General features: G+C 43.1%; 1 protein-coding gene across 1 annotated transcript in view; it reads left to right on the top strand.

Annotated features, from left to right (window-relative positions):
• Positions 1-12,665, top strand: part of LOC149320182 (chordin-like protein 2) — a 36,492-nt gene that overhangs the window by 12,277 nt on the left and 11,550 nt on the right. Inside the window, exons 4-10 of the mRNA XM_089508293.1 lie at positions 3,714-3,820; positions 4,414-4,507; positions 5,709-5,854; positions 7,631-7,724; positions 9,522-9,568; positions 10,540-10,708; positions 11,239-11,427. Coding sequence (XP_089364419.1) covers positions 3,714-3,820; positions 4,414-4,507; positions 5,709-5,854; positions 7,631-7,724; positions 9,522-9,568; positions 10,540-10,708; positions 11,239-11,427 — 846 coding nt within the window. The remainder of the gene's footprint in view (positions 1-3,713; positions 3,821-4,413; positions 4,508-5,708; positions 5,855-7,630; positions 7,725-9,521; positions 9,569-10,539; positions 10,709-11,238; positions 11,428-12,665) is intronic.

Consider the following 12,665-nt stretch of genomic DNA (forward strand, 5'->3'; position numbering starts at 1 on the left):
TTTTATTTCCAGTTCCTTCCCAGACATCCATCAGGATTGCTTTCTAGGTCTGGAAGCACATGAGGGTCTCCGTGGCGAAAACCATAAATTATTAGTTAGAGGGCTAAAACGTACTGAGGTTCCTCTTAGTTTCGGAGAGCTGTGTCATGCCAAGAGGGACAGATTTCATTGCTTTTTTTTTTTTTGTCATCACTTGCTGAAAGATTTGCAAGTTGGCTGAACGTTACCCAAAGACATTACTCATTTGTAAAAATAGGAATCCAGTCTTGTTGTGTTGTTTTAGCACCACGTTCTCTCCCATGGGTTTTCTTCCCCCAGCTGTGTAGGAATAAACACAGTCCATGGATAGCTAGTGCCTTCTTCTGTCTTGGTTCCATATAACAACAAGGCCGGTGAAGTGGACCTTTTGATGGTCTGTCTGGAAATGAAGTGAGTGAGTGTCTTGTTCAGTGAAACCGTGCCACACTTTTACAGGGATCAGACGACATCCACTGAGGGTCTCCTCCTCTCATCTTTTAACAGCAAACGCTTGTGGTGACCCCCACATTGCAAGTTTCTTTTAAAAAAAACAGAAATGCTGGGCTGCCGCTAACAAAGGAGCCATTGATAGTGGCATACTCAGCTGGTTTTCTCACTTTTGTCTCAAGAGGGTAGCAAATAACATGGCCAGATTTTAGGGCCTGGCCGTTTCCATGGGTCATCTCCAGTCTGGAGACAAGGGTGCAAATTCTCCAGTGTTAGTAGTCTCATCTCCAGGCAAGAGGAAAGGGCTGCGGACAAGTCTCCGCTTAGCTAGTGGAGCAGCAGCTTTTCACAATTTGCAAGGATGAATTGATTTATTACTGTAGCTTGCAAAGACTCCCCGGAATTCTGTGCGTTTACTTAGCTTCCTCTTTCCCTCCCAGTCATTGCCTTGCCAGGGCTCACTCCCCGCTCTGCTCTGCTCTTCATCCATCTTTTGGCTTGACTCTTAGAATCATAGAGTTGGAAGAGACCCCAAGGGCCATCCAGTCCAACCCCCTTCTGCCATGCAGGAACTCTCAATCAAAGCATCCCCGATAGATGGCCATCCAGCCTCTGTTTAAAAGCCTCCAGGGAAGGAGACTCCACTACACTCCGAGGAAGGAGTGTGTTCCACTGTCGAACAGCCCTTACTCTCAGGAAATTCCTCCTAATGTTTAGCTGGGATCCCTTTTCCTGTAGCTTTAATCCATTGCTCCATTGTGTCCTAGTCTCTGGAGCAGCAGAAAACAAGCTTACGCCTTCAATGTGACACCTCTTCAAATACTTAAACAGGGCTATCATATCACCTCTTAACCTTCTCTTCTCCAGGCTAAACATCCCCAGCTCCCTAAGTTGTTCCTCATAGGGCAAGGTTTCCAGACCCTTCACCATTTTAGTCGCCCTCCTTTAGACACATGGGCTCCAGTTTCTCAACGTCCTTTTTGAATTGTGGTGCCCAGAACTGGACACAATATTCCAGGTGGGGCCTGACCAAAGCAGAATATAGTGACACTATTACTTCCCTCTATCTAGACACTATACTTTTATTGATGCAGCCTAGTATCGCATTGGCTTTGTTAGCTGCCACATTGCACTGTTGACTCATATTCAACTTGTGGTCTACTTGGACTCCCAGATCCCTTTCAGACGTAGTTTCATTCAGCCAGGTGTCCCCCATGATCCTATATCTGGGCATTTCGTTTTTCCACCCTAAGTGCAGTACCTTACATTTCTCCGTGTTGGATTTCATTTTGTTAGCTTTGGCCTAGCTTTCTAGTCTATTCAGGTCATTTTGAATTTTGATCCTGTCCTCTGGAGTATTAGCTATTCCTCCTAATTTGGTGTCATATGCAAATTTGATAAAGCCTTCACAGCCTCAGCTTAAACAATCTATATTTAATACTCCCTACAACCTACTCTGATAAAGAGCATAAATAAGAATGTAGCAAATCCCTTGGTAGCGGCACGTCATTCCTTCATTCACGGCCCATTGTTGTTGGACTACAGTTCTCATCATCTGCAATCTTTAGTCTTGTGAGCTGGACAGATAGGACTTGGAGTCCAACAACATCAGTAGCAGTGGCAGCTGGTGGCTCCCATCTCAATGGGGTGGTGAATCCATGCCAGGTTTTGGCTAGATTAAAGGAAGTCTCCAAGGTGCTGAATCTATCTGGAGAGATTAATACCTGGAGTGGATTTACCCATCCTACTGACATGGAAGACACTAGATGCCTGACCTGTAGGTTTGCAGTTTGCTGCCTATTGCCTTATTCCATTGTGGGTTTTGTTGTTGGAAAACCTCACAGATAGTATAGGTTGGCTCCAGTGAAAAATGGCATCAGTCAGTCATCCATTGGTGAAATGAAGGCTACCTTCTGAAGAGGCAGAGAAGAAAAGAGAACATTGTCACAATTATGGTCAATCCACAAAACAGGGCTGATCCACATGCATCCCATTTTTGGGGAAAAGGTGGTATGTTATTAGTATTAGTATTATCATCATCCCATCTTTCTCCCAGTACAGGGACTTAGGGTAGTAAATAATAATAATAATAATAATAATAATAATAATAATAGATTTTATTTATAACCCACATTTCCAGAAGGATTAGGGCGGGTTACGACAGAATACATAAATACATAAACAACACATACATAACTAAAATGACATATTCCCTTATCCCTTAGTTTAAAACTAAAATACGAACACTATAAATACAAATAAAAATCAATTTAAAATATAAGTCAGGGATATAAATAATATTGTGTGTGTGTGTTCCTTCAAGTTCCCTGTTGATTTATGGTGACCCCCCATGAATTTCATAGCGTTTTCTTAAGCAAGGAATACTCAAGAAGTGGTTTTGCTAATGTCTTCCTTTGAAATAAAGCCAACAGCACCTGGTATTTGTTGGCAACCTCCCATCCAAGTACTTAGCTCCCAGTATCAGGTGGGATATTTAGGACCAGTGGGAATCTATGGCCTAAATCCTCTTGCTCATCCCAGCTCCAATAGGCTCATTAAACCAATGGGATTTACACCTTGAATCCCATTTTGGGTGAAAGGCAAGATACAAATCCAATAAATAAATTTAAAAATAACTGTTGACTTACCCGTATATACTCGACTATAAATCGACCTCATGAATAAGTAGAGGGCAGGTTTGGGGGGCAAAATGATGGATCCTGATATGACACTTGGATAAGTCGAGGGCAAAGCTTAGGAGCATGTAATGAAGGATGTAAAGGACAAAGCAAAAGAAAACAATACCAAAAAACCTACAGGCAGCACTAGTTGTGCTTATAGTAAAGGCTGGAAGGATGAGTGTGTAGAAGAGGCTCAGTGCTTCCAAGGCAGATTAAACTTTTCTTTTTTCACCAGGGGATAGTTACATATACATATATGTGTGTATACACACACACACACACACACACACACACTTGTAAAAGTACAGTACTTACATTGACCCGCAGATAAGTCGACTCAGGGTTTTTGGGTCAATTTTTTAACCAATTTTTTTTAGACGTATACATGACTATATACAGTACCTTTTAGCAGTTGAGTTGGTGAGTCTAGTCCAGAAGAAACTAGCATTTCGGTTTTATTTTTTTCCTAGCCATTTTGAATTTCTGTTACAAAGAAAATCAAGATGTATTTTTTAAAAATATGAATCGTGTCAAAACATTTTAAAAATGTTTTATTTCCAGGTTCAGAGGTCTCCTGTACATTTCATGGCAAGAAGTACAAAGCAGGGGCAAGCTGGCACCCGTACCTGGAGCCTCAAGGGGTGATGTACTGCCTCCGATGCACCTGTTCCCAGGTATCTTGCAAAAGTCTGAACTGCTTGGTGAAGGCTCCCCTCTTCTTGGCTCCTGTATCAAGGTCTACGTTGGGAGTGGGCAACTGTCAGAGACTTGGGCCAGGGGTTGCATTGCCCTGTCATACCCCTTGCCATGGCATGGGAGCAATTTCCCTATGTTTAGGCACTCCCTAATTTTTTTTTATTTTTGTATCCCACTGGGGTGCATCTACACTGTAGAAATAATGCAGTTTGACACCACTTTAACTGCCATGGCTCCTTCCTAGAGAATCCTGGGACTGAAATGGCCCAGGGTGAATCTACACAGTAGAAATAATGCAGTTCAACACCACTTTAACGGCCATGGCTCCTTCCTACAGAATCCTGGGATTTGTAGTTTGGTGAGGCACCAAGCACTTTTTGGCAGAGAAGGCCAATGGCCTTGTAAACTATAGATCCCATAGGATGGAGCTGCAGCACTTAAAGTGGTGTCAAACAACATTATTTCTACAGTGTAAGATGCATGCTGGATTCAATGACTAGGATGCAGCCATAAACTGGAAATGAATTATCTCAGTGACTAACAGAGGCTCATAATCCCTCCTTTTCGCCAGGATACCAGTGTGAGCTGCTATCAGATCCAGTGCCCGGCTCTTCAGTGCCAAAATCCCATCAGAGACCCTCACCAGTGCTGTCCAAAATGCCCAGGTGAGTGGATATTCACACACACATTGCTATATTCAAAGATATAGTCTGGAAAATCAGTATGCAAAGGGTTCTTGCAAAGGGATCAAGACTTCAGGGTGAAACACATGGACCAAATAAAGCAGTTTCAAGCTGCTTTTAAGGCAGGGCGTTTAGATTACGCACACCTTCAAAGTGGACAGAAACTGGATTGAAGCCGCACTCCAGGCCTAAAAAAAGTGGAGCAAAAAGAACCTGGGATATTCCAGTTTAGGAGTTTATCATGCTGGGGCTGATTTCAGCATTAAAGAATGATTAAAGTGCATTTAAAGCATCCCATAAATGAAGCAGAAATGGTGAGTAATTGCACGAATGATTATCACACACAATGGCGCAAATAAAGTGAGGTTGGAAATGCAATGTTGCTGAAATCCCATAAGTAAAAAGATGTGCATTAAGTCTTCTTTATGACCACTTTAATGGCGGGTTTTATAGCAAGCAATATCAAGTACATTTCTATACCGCTTATCAGTGCACTAAAGCACTCCCAAAGTGGTTTACAAAGTGTAAGCTAATTGCCCCCAACAATCTGGGAAGTCATTTCAGCAACCTCAGAAGGATGCAAGCCTGAGTCGAGCTTGAGCCCTTTGACTGGCATTGAACTTGCAATCTTATGGTGTTGAGTGAGTGGCTTCAGTACAGGCATTTAACCACTGTGCCACCAGGGCTCTCTTTTTGTGCGCTGTTCTGTGAAATTGGTATGTGTAATTATGCGATTTTTCTGGGCTATTCATGGGATAAACTCCCCATCTTCTTCGTGTGATAGACTCCTTAGCCCAGAAAATGTGCACCTTCAACCCTGCATTAAAATAAAAGACTATTCTTTTTACCTGAGAGAACACCTCTCTAGGAATATCCAGCTCCTCCAATGCAACTGTGTGGTCAACATCTGCCAGATATTGACCACAGAATCATGCGGAAGGACTTACAAATGCCTAGAGAAGTGTTTTCTCTAGGAACTTTTAGGTTCTCTGGCACAACTCTATGATCAACATCTGGCAGAGTTGCATTGGTGGACCTAATGATTCCTAAAGAGGACATATTAATCAAAACCTCAAATAATCAAATCTGCGAAAGTCAAGGCTGCAAATGTGGAGGGCCAACTGTATGAGAGAAAGTGCATTGGTTATGGGTTCTCTTGTTTGTCACTCCTTTCCCCACACAGAGCTTCACGCTCCCTCCAGATTCCAGATGCCCATCAATTCCTCCTGCCAATACAATGGGACAACATACCGACATGGTGACATTTTCTCCAACAACGAACTCTTCCCTTCCAGACAGTCAAACCAGTGTACCCAGTGCAGCTGCTCGGTAAGTGCCTTAGGACACAATCTCCCACACTTTCCATATGTTAGAAAAACAACAACAGCTGAGGGATACAGAATAAGTGGTTTGTGGGCCTGATAAGATGTCTTGGGAGGTGAGTTGTCTCCCTGGGGCAATATCCATGATGTGACAGTGATTGTAATTGGTTAAATGGCTGAACCCAAATGATATGCATAGATATAGGATGGGGGACACCTTCCTGAACAGTGGTGCCCAGAACCGGATGCAAGATTCCAGGTGAGATCTTACCAAAGCAGAATAGAGTGGCACTTTGGAATTCATAGGTTTGCCATAAGTCAACAGGCAACTTGGAGGTACATATACATAAACTACTTCCCTTGATCTGGACACTGTGCTCCTGTTCGTGCAGCCTAGAATCACATTGGCTTTTTTGGCCACCACATCAAATTGTTGGCTCATGTTCAGCTTTTGGTTTACTAAAACCCCAAGATCCTTTTCACATGTAGTATTAATTAGCCAGGTGTATGCCAAGGTGATGTTGTGGTTTGAACATTGGACTATGACTCTGGAGAACAGGGTTCGATCCATGCTTGGCCATAAAAAGCCACTGGGGGACCTTGGGCAAGCCACACTCTCCCAGCCTTAAAGGATGGCAATAGCAAACCCTCTCTGAAGACATTTTCCAAGAAAAATCTGTGATAGGTTTGCCTTAGGGTTGCCATAAGTTGGAAATGATTTGAAGGCACACAACAACAATAAATGCCAACACATCTGGAAGCCACTTGTTTTGAGGAGGATCTGCACTAGCCAGTCGTAATGGAGGATTCTTAAGAAACGCACCTGCATTCTTGGAGGGCTTGGGCAAACGGAATGCCATGGCCATTAATTGGTTTATTTTATGTGTTAAAAATATTTATGCCCCGTCCTATATTAGGGCAGCTTATAACGTTAATACAAATAAAACAGTTTAAAACAATTTTTAAAAAATGGAAATAAGCTAAAATGTACTAAACACCACAATGAATAAAAACAGATTTTAAAAGATTTAAAACTATTAAAAACTATATATAACTGTGTTTGGGATGAATGAATGATACTCAACGCCAGACAGCCAGTGCAATGTAGCAGTTTGAGTGTTGGACTAGGACATGGAGAGACCAGGGTTCGACTCCCCACTTGGCCATGGCTTTGAGTGAGGAAGGCAATGGTGGCAACCCCCCTCTGAAAATATCTTGCCAAGAGAACACCATAATAGGTTTTCCTTAGGGTTGCCATAGATCAAAAATGATTTGAAGGTACACAACAACAACAACAAAGGTCTTAATGAACAGTTAGGTTTTCACTTGGCATCTAAATGAAATGAGTGTTGGTCCCAGTCCGGCTTCCATGGAGAGGCCATTCCACAGTTGAGGTTCCACAACAGAGAAGGCCTTCTTCCCAATGAAGTCTGTGAGGGTTTGTCCTCACTGGTGGGACATGAAGGAGACCCCCACCAGCCAACTTTGGCACAAATAAAACAGCCTAGAACCAACAAAGTTTTCAGTTCAGATATATGGCACTGGAGACCTCAAAATGGTCTTTGAGGCTACAGAAGGACCACAGGCTACACTTTCCTGACCCTTGGTGTACAGTAGAGAGTGCGAATTTTTGGAGGAGCACATTTGTGTCTGTCCATTTCCACGTCTGTCCACTGGGACCTACATTTGAAGCAGATAGAAGATAGTATGTGTCCATCTCTGTTGTGTATGGGGGATGCCCTGTCTGGATCATATATGTTGGGGTCTTCTCATCTTATCTCAGGAAGGTCAGATCTACTGTGGTTTGGTGACCTGCCCAGAGCTGCTGTGTGCCTTGCCTCAGACTGTTCCAGACTCCTGTTGCCAAGTCTGCAGAGGTAAGATAGAGTTTCTTCTAGTCTCTCACAACCTCTTTTGCCATCACCAGAGACATTTCAGTACATGGAATTAAAGCTCTCATCTCCTAGTGTACTTGCCTCCTACTGAGTCAAAAGACCCTTGGTTTATCTAGCCCAGAAATAATGCAGTGTGACACTGTTTTAGCTGCCATGGCTCATTTCTGGAATTTGTGGCTTTGTGAGATATTTAGCCTTCACTGTCAAAAAGCTCTGGTGCCACAACAAACTACACATCCCACAATTCCTTAGCATATTGCTACCGTCTATACTTGACTATAGGTCGACCTCATGCATAAGTCGAGGGCAGGTTTTGGACCAAAATTATGGATTTTGATATGACCCATGGGCATATAGAAAAGGATCTAAAGGATGAAGCAAAGCAAAACAATGTCAAATAACCTACAACATTCTGGAAGACATAGCTCTTTGTGCTTAGTCTTAAGGCTGGATGGATAAGAGAATAGAGAGTGCTGGTGCTTCCAGGACAGATTATACTCTTGCTTTTCACCAGGGGATGGTTCCTTCTTTTAAATAAGAGTTAGGGTACAGTACTTACATTGACCCATGGATAAGTCAACAAGTTGTATGGGTCAATTTTTGACCTAAATGTCTAGACTTATACATGAGTATATACAGTAAGCAATTGACAATTAAATTGCTAATTTAATTGCTACATCAGTTAAAGCATTGCCAACCTGCTTTGTAGTGCAGATGCAGCCATTGTAGGAATAGCACCACGACTGTGAATATGTAACATAGCTGAATACGCAGCCAGTATGTAGAGAGATCTTGCAGCACCTTTGAGATTAATTGAAAGAAAGACATTGGCAGCATGAGCTTTTGCAGACTTAAGTCTACTACCTCAGAAGCATTTGATGAATATGGAGCCGTTACGGTTCCATGACTTTAGGTTATGAATTTGTCAATGCAGCAGAGGATGCCAGACAATAATAATGGCTGAGATTCTGCATCATTAGACATTACTACCATAATGGAGCTCTGTTGTCATAGCTATATTTCATGATGCCACCCCTGCTCAAAAAACTGCTACCTTTCAGTCAGCTAGCATCCCATACAAAGGGTTTGTGAGATGCTGCAGATTTGTGGGATGTTGGGAAATGATAGCCGCAGCAATCTCCCTGTTGTGGGGTGCATTGACAACAGGCTGCTGGAAGGGACCTGCCACAACTGCTCTTGTTAATGTGTCCACGACCAGAAGAGCAATAGAGATATTATTTCCCAGCGCCACAATCTGCAGTACTTTGGAGACCCTTTGGTTAGGGCAGTGCCAAGCTGAAAAGGTAGGTTTGGGGGGGGGGGGGGCAAGTTTGGGTGTTAACAGTCTAGAGTTGCCATAAGGAAAAAAATGACACAACAACAATCTACTAAATAGGTTCAATGTCTTGAGTCTAATGTGCACTGCACAATGAATGCAGTTTGACACCGTTTTAACTTCCAGGCTCAATGCAATGGGATTCTGGGATCTGTAGTTCTGTGAAATATTTAGCCTTCCCTGTCAGAGAGCTCTGGTGCCACAACAAACTCTGGCTATGGCTTTGAATTTCAAACCAAACTAAGCCAAGCTAAACCAAACTACCACATTCAGAACCTTGCATAGCTCCTTCCAGATACAGAGTCTTGGCCAATGTTTTGGGTAGAATAGGTTTTGGAATTAATAAATGTGGAATAGGAATAGTCAGTATCCTAGGAAAGAATAACATGCCGGCTTATTAGGAGATCCTCCTGGCTTAATCTATATATTTTCCTGTTCTGCAGATACGTCCCATGAAAGGCTGATAGAAGAGCCCCCCATCAGAGGTGTTGTACGTGAGATTTCCATTTTAAATGAAAATGAATACATTTGTTCCTCCCAATTCACAGGGGATCTGTTCGCCCCCCCCCCTCGAATCGGAAATATCACAGATATTTAAGTGCCATTGGTTGTAATGGTGGCATGCTCCTGTGCGCATCACCACATGTGCATCACGGGTGCGTGTGCCATTTTGTCTCTCCTCGCTTGCTGTCTGTGAAGAATCCAAGTCCGCAAACAGGGAGGGACGAACGTATATATGTATGTTTATGTGTGTATGTCATTCAAGAAAATATATATTTTAGACCATCTGCACCTGTTACTAGTAGATATTCTCATTTGCAATATTCAGCAGGTGTAGTTCATTAAAAATTGCCCTAGTGAGTATAACTAAAGAACAGAACAACTGTACTTGATTTCCCCCCGCCCATTGTATTGTGATCTATCTATCATCTATCTATCTATCTATCTATCTATCTATCTATCTATCTATCTCATGAGAGAAACCTGCTGGGTGACCTCTCAGCCCCAGAAAATCCCATGATAGGTTTGGCTTAGAGTCACCATAAATTGGGAACAACTTGAAGGCACAGAGCAAAAACAACAAAAAGCCCACGCAAGAAGCCGAGTGTGAATTACGTGCAGAATAAGTCCTCAGTGGCAGCACTTTTTGTTTTAAAAAAAAGCCACAGAAAAAGTGAGCTAAAAATTTTGAGTGCAGATCATTAGAATTCTTCATTGAATTCTGTCTCCTCTATATGTTACACACTTTGAGCAGCTAGAGTAGACCCATCCAATCAATTGTTCAATGGTGAGTCAACACATCAATAAATTGAATAGATTTGGTGGGAGGACTCTACTGGCAGGACTAAACTGGATTTCATGCCACTTTGCTGAGGTTGTCTTGAGACTTCCAAGCAGAGCTTTGCCCTGCTCTAAACAGTTAGTGGTGATGTTTTGTTGATACTCTCTTTGCTTCTCCAGAGCCATTCCCGGCACCAATGTGTGGCAAGCACCCAGAGAAAAGGGTCCCTGGACATGGTGGACCCCCCGACGGGCGCATCACTGGAACTGGTCCCCAGGAATATCAGAACAACCAAAGGGCGAAGTGGCACGACCGTCAAAATCATCCTGAAAGAGGAGCACAAAAAGGGTAAATGTGGATTCCAGTGGACACTACAGCATGTTTCCTGTGAAAAACCAAGGCCCCATTTACACTACAAAAATAATCCAAGATGAACCTGGGCTGAATCCTTAGTGTTCACACATATTCCGAATGCATTCAATGCACTTTTGGGGGTGGAGAGTGGGGGCTGGCAAAAAAACCCACTTAACCTGGGATATTAAATACCGGGTTTTTTCCATGAGTTTTCTTGAAAGAGAAGTCGAAGGCTTTCATGGCCGGCATCCATAGTTTTTTGTGGGTTTTTGGGGCTATGTGGCCATGTTCTAGCAGAGTTTGTTCCTGACATTTTGCCAGCATCTTTCTCTGAAGGTGCCAGCCACAGATGCTGGCGAAACGTCAGAAAGAAACTCTGCTAGAACATGACCACATAGCCCGAAAAACCCACAAAAAACTATGGATGCCGGCCATGAAATCCTTCAACTTTACACAGCATCAATTCTTTGATTGTTCCTATTTCAACCTGGAATTCCCCCTTTCACCTCCCTCCCTCTTTCCAGCCTGCGTTTACAATGGGAAGACCTACTCGCATGGGGAAGTGTGGCATCCCACTGTCCGTTTCATTGTGCCTTGCATCCTGTGTACCTGCCGGGATGGGAGCCAAGACTGCCAGAAGATTACCTGCCCCAAAAAGTACCCCTGCCAAGAACCTGAAACTGTAGAAGGGAAATGCTGCAAAGTATGTCCAGGTAGGTGAGTTTAAAAGGCAAAGGTGGGGATTCACCATTGTAGCTTATCCTTTGAATGCATGTCTAACCTCTTCATTGGGTTGTCCAGGGCCAGTTATAAATTAATATTGCAAACACAATCAGTAGTGCTGTCCAAAGGTGGGCAACCAAAATGGTGAAGAGTCTGGAAACCGTGCCTTAGGGGATGTTTAACCTGGAGAAGAAAAGGTTAAAGGTGATATGATAGTCCTTTATAAGTATTTGAAGGAGTGTCATATTGAGGATGGAGCAAGCTTTTTTTCTGCTGCTCCAGAGAACAGGACACAAAAGAATGGATTCAAGCTATAGGAAAAGAGATTCCACCTAAACATTGATGATGATGATGATGATGATGATGATGATGATGATGATGATTTATTTCTATCCCACCTCTCCCGTAGGATCGAGGTGGCTTACAACAATAATAAAATACGTGCAATATAAAATGATCCTACTATCCCCTTCCTCCCCAAATAACATCACAATGATTCCTGCATGACAATAATAAAATGTAATTTTCCATCATTAAACCAATGAGATATAGGACAAGATTGGCATCTTGGGGCAATCAATAAATAGTCTATATCAATGATCTATATCGACAGGGTGACCGAGTGAGTTATTCAGGGATGGCCTGTCAGAAGAGATCCATCTCCATAGCCTTTTGAAAGCCATCGAGATTAGTCCTATGTCGGGTCTCGTCCGACATATAGCAGAACATTAGGTAGAACTTCCTGATGGTAAGAGCTGCTTGAGAGTGAAACACACTCCCTTGGAGTGTGGTGGAGTATCCTTCTTTGGAGGCCTTTAAACAGAGGTTGGATAGACATCTGTCCGGGGTGCTTTGATTGAGAGTTCCTGCATGGTAGAATGGGTTGGACTGGATGGCCCCTGTGGTCTCTTCCAACTCTATGATTCTATCAATACATATGATTCTATTCCAGCCCACCTTAATAGCCAGCATCTGCATCAGGCCATGGAAGTCCAGTCAACTGCAGAGTGAGGCACAAGGAGCAGGAGGATGTTTCCAGCTCCTCCTGCCAGTGACTGAGTCTGCAATGAGAAAATGCAGAGGGGGTCCTTCTTCTCATTGTCGCAGACTTGCTCCCTGGCAGGAGGGGGCTGGGAACATCGTCACCATTTTTGTGATCTTGCTGAAACCTCTGTAAATCAGCACTTTCCTTGGGCTCGTTCCCAATATGATTTAAAGTGAATTGTCA

This window comes from Sceloporus occidentalis, unplaced genomic scaffold (genome assembly GCF_023333645.1).
Source record: "Sceloporus occidentalis isolate IW3139 unplaced genomic scaffold, rSceOcc1.0.p SCAF_2, whole genome shotgun sequence".
In the NCBI taxonomy this organism is placed as follows: domain Eukaryota; kingdom Metazoa; phylum Chordata; class Lepidosauria; order Squamata; family Phrynosomatidae; genus Sceloporus; species Sceloporus occidentalis.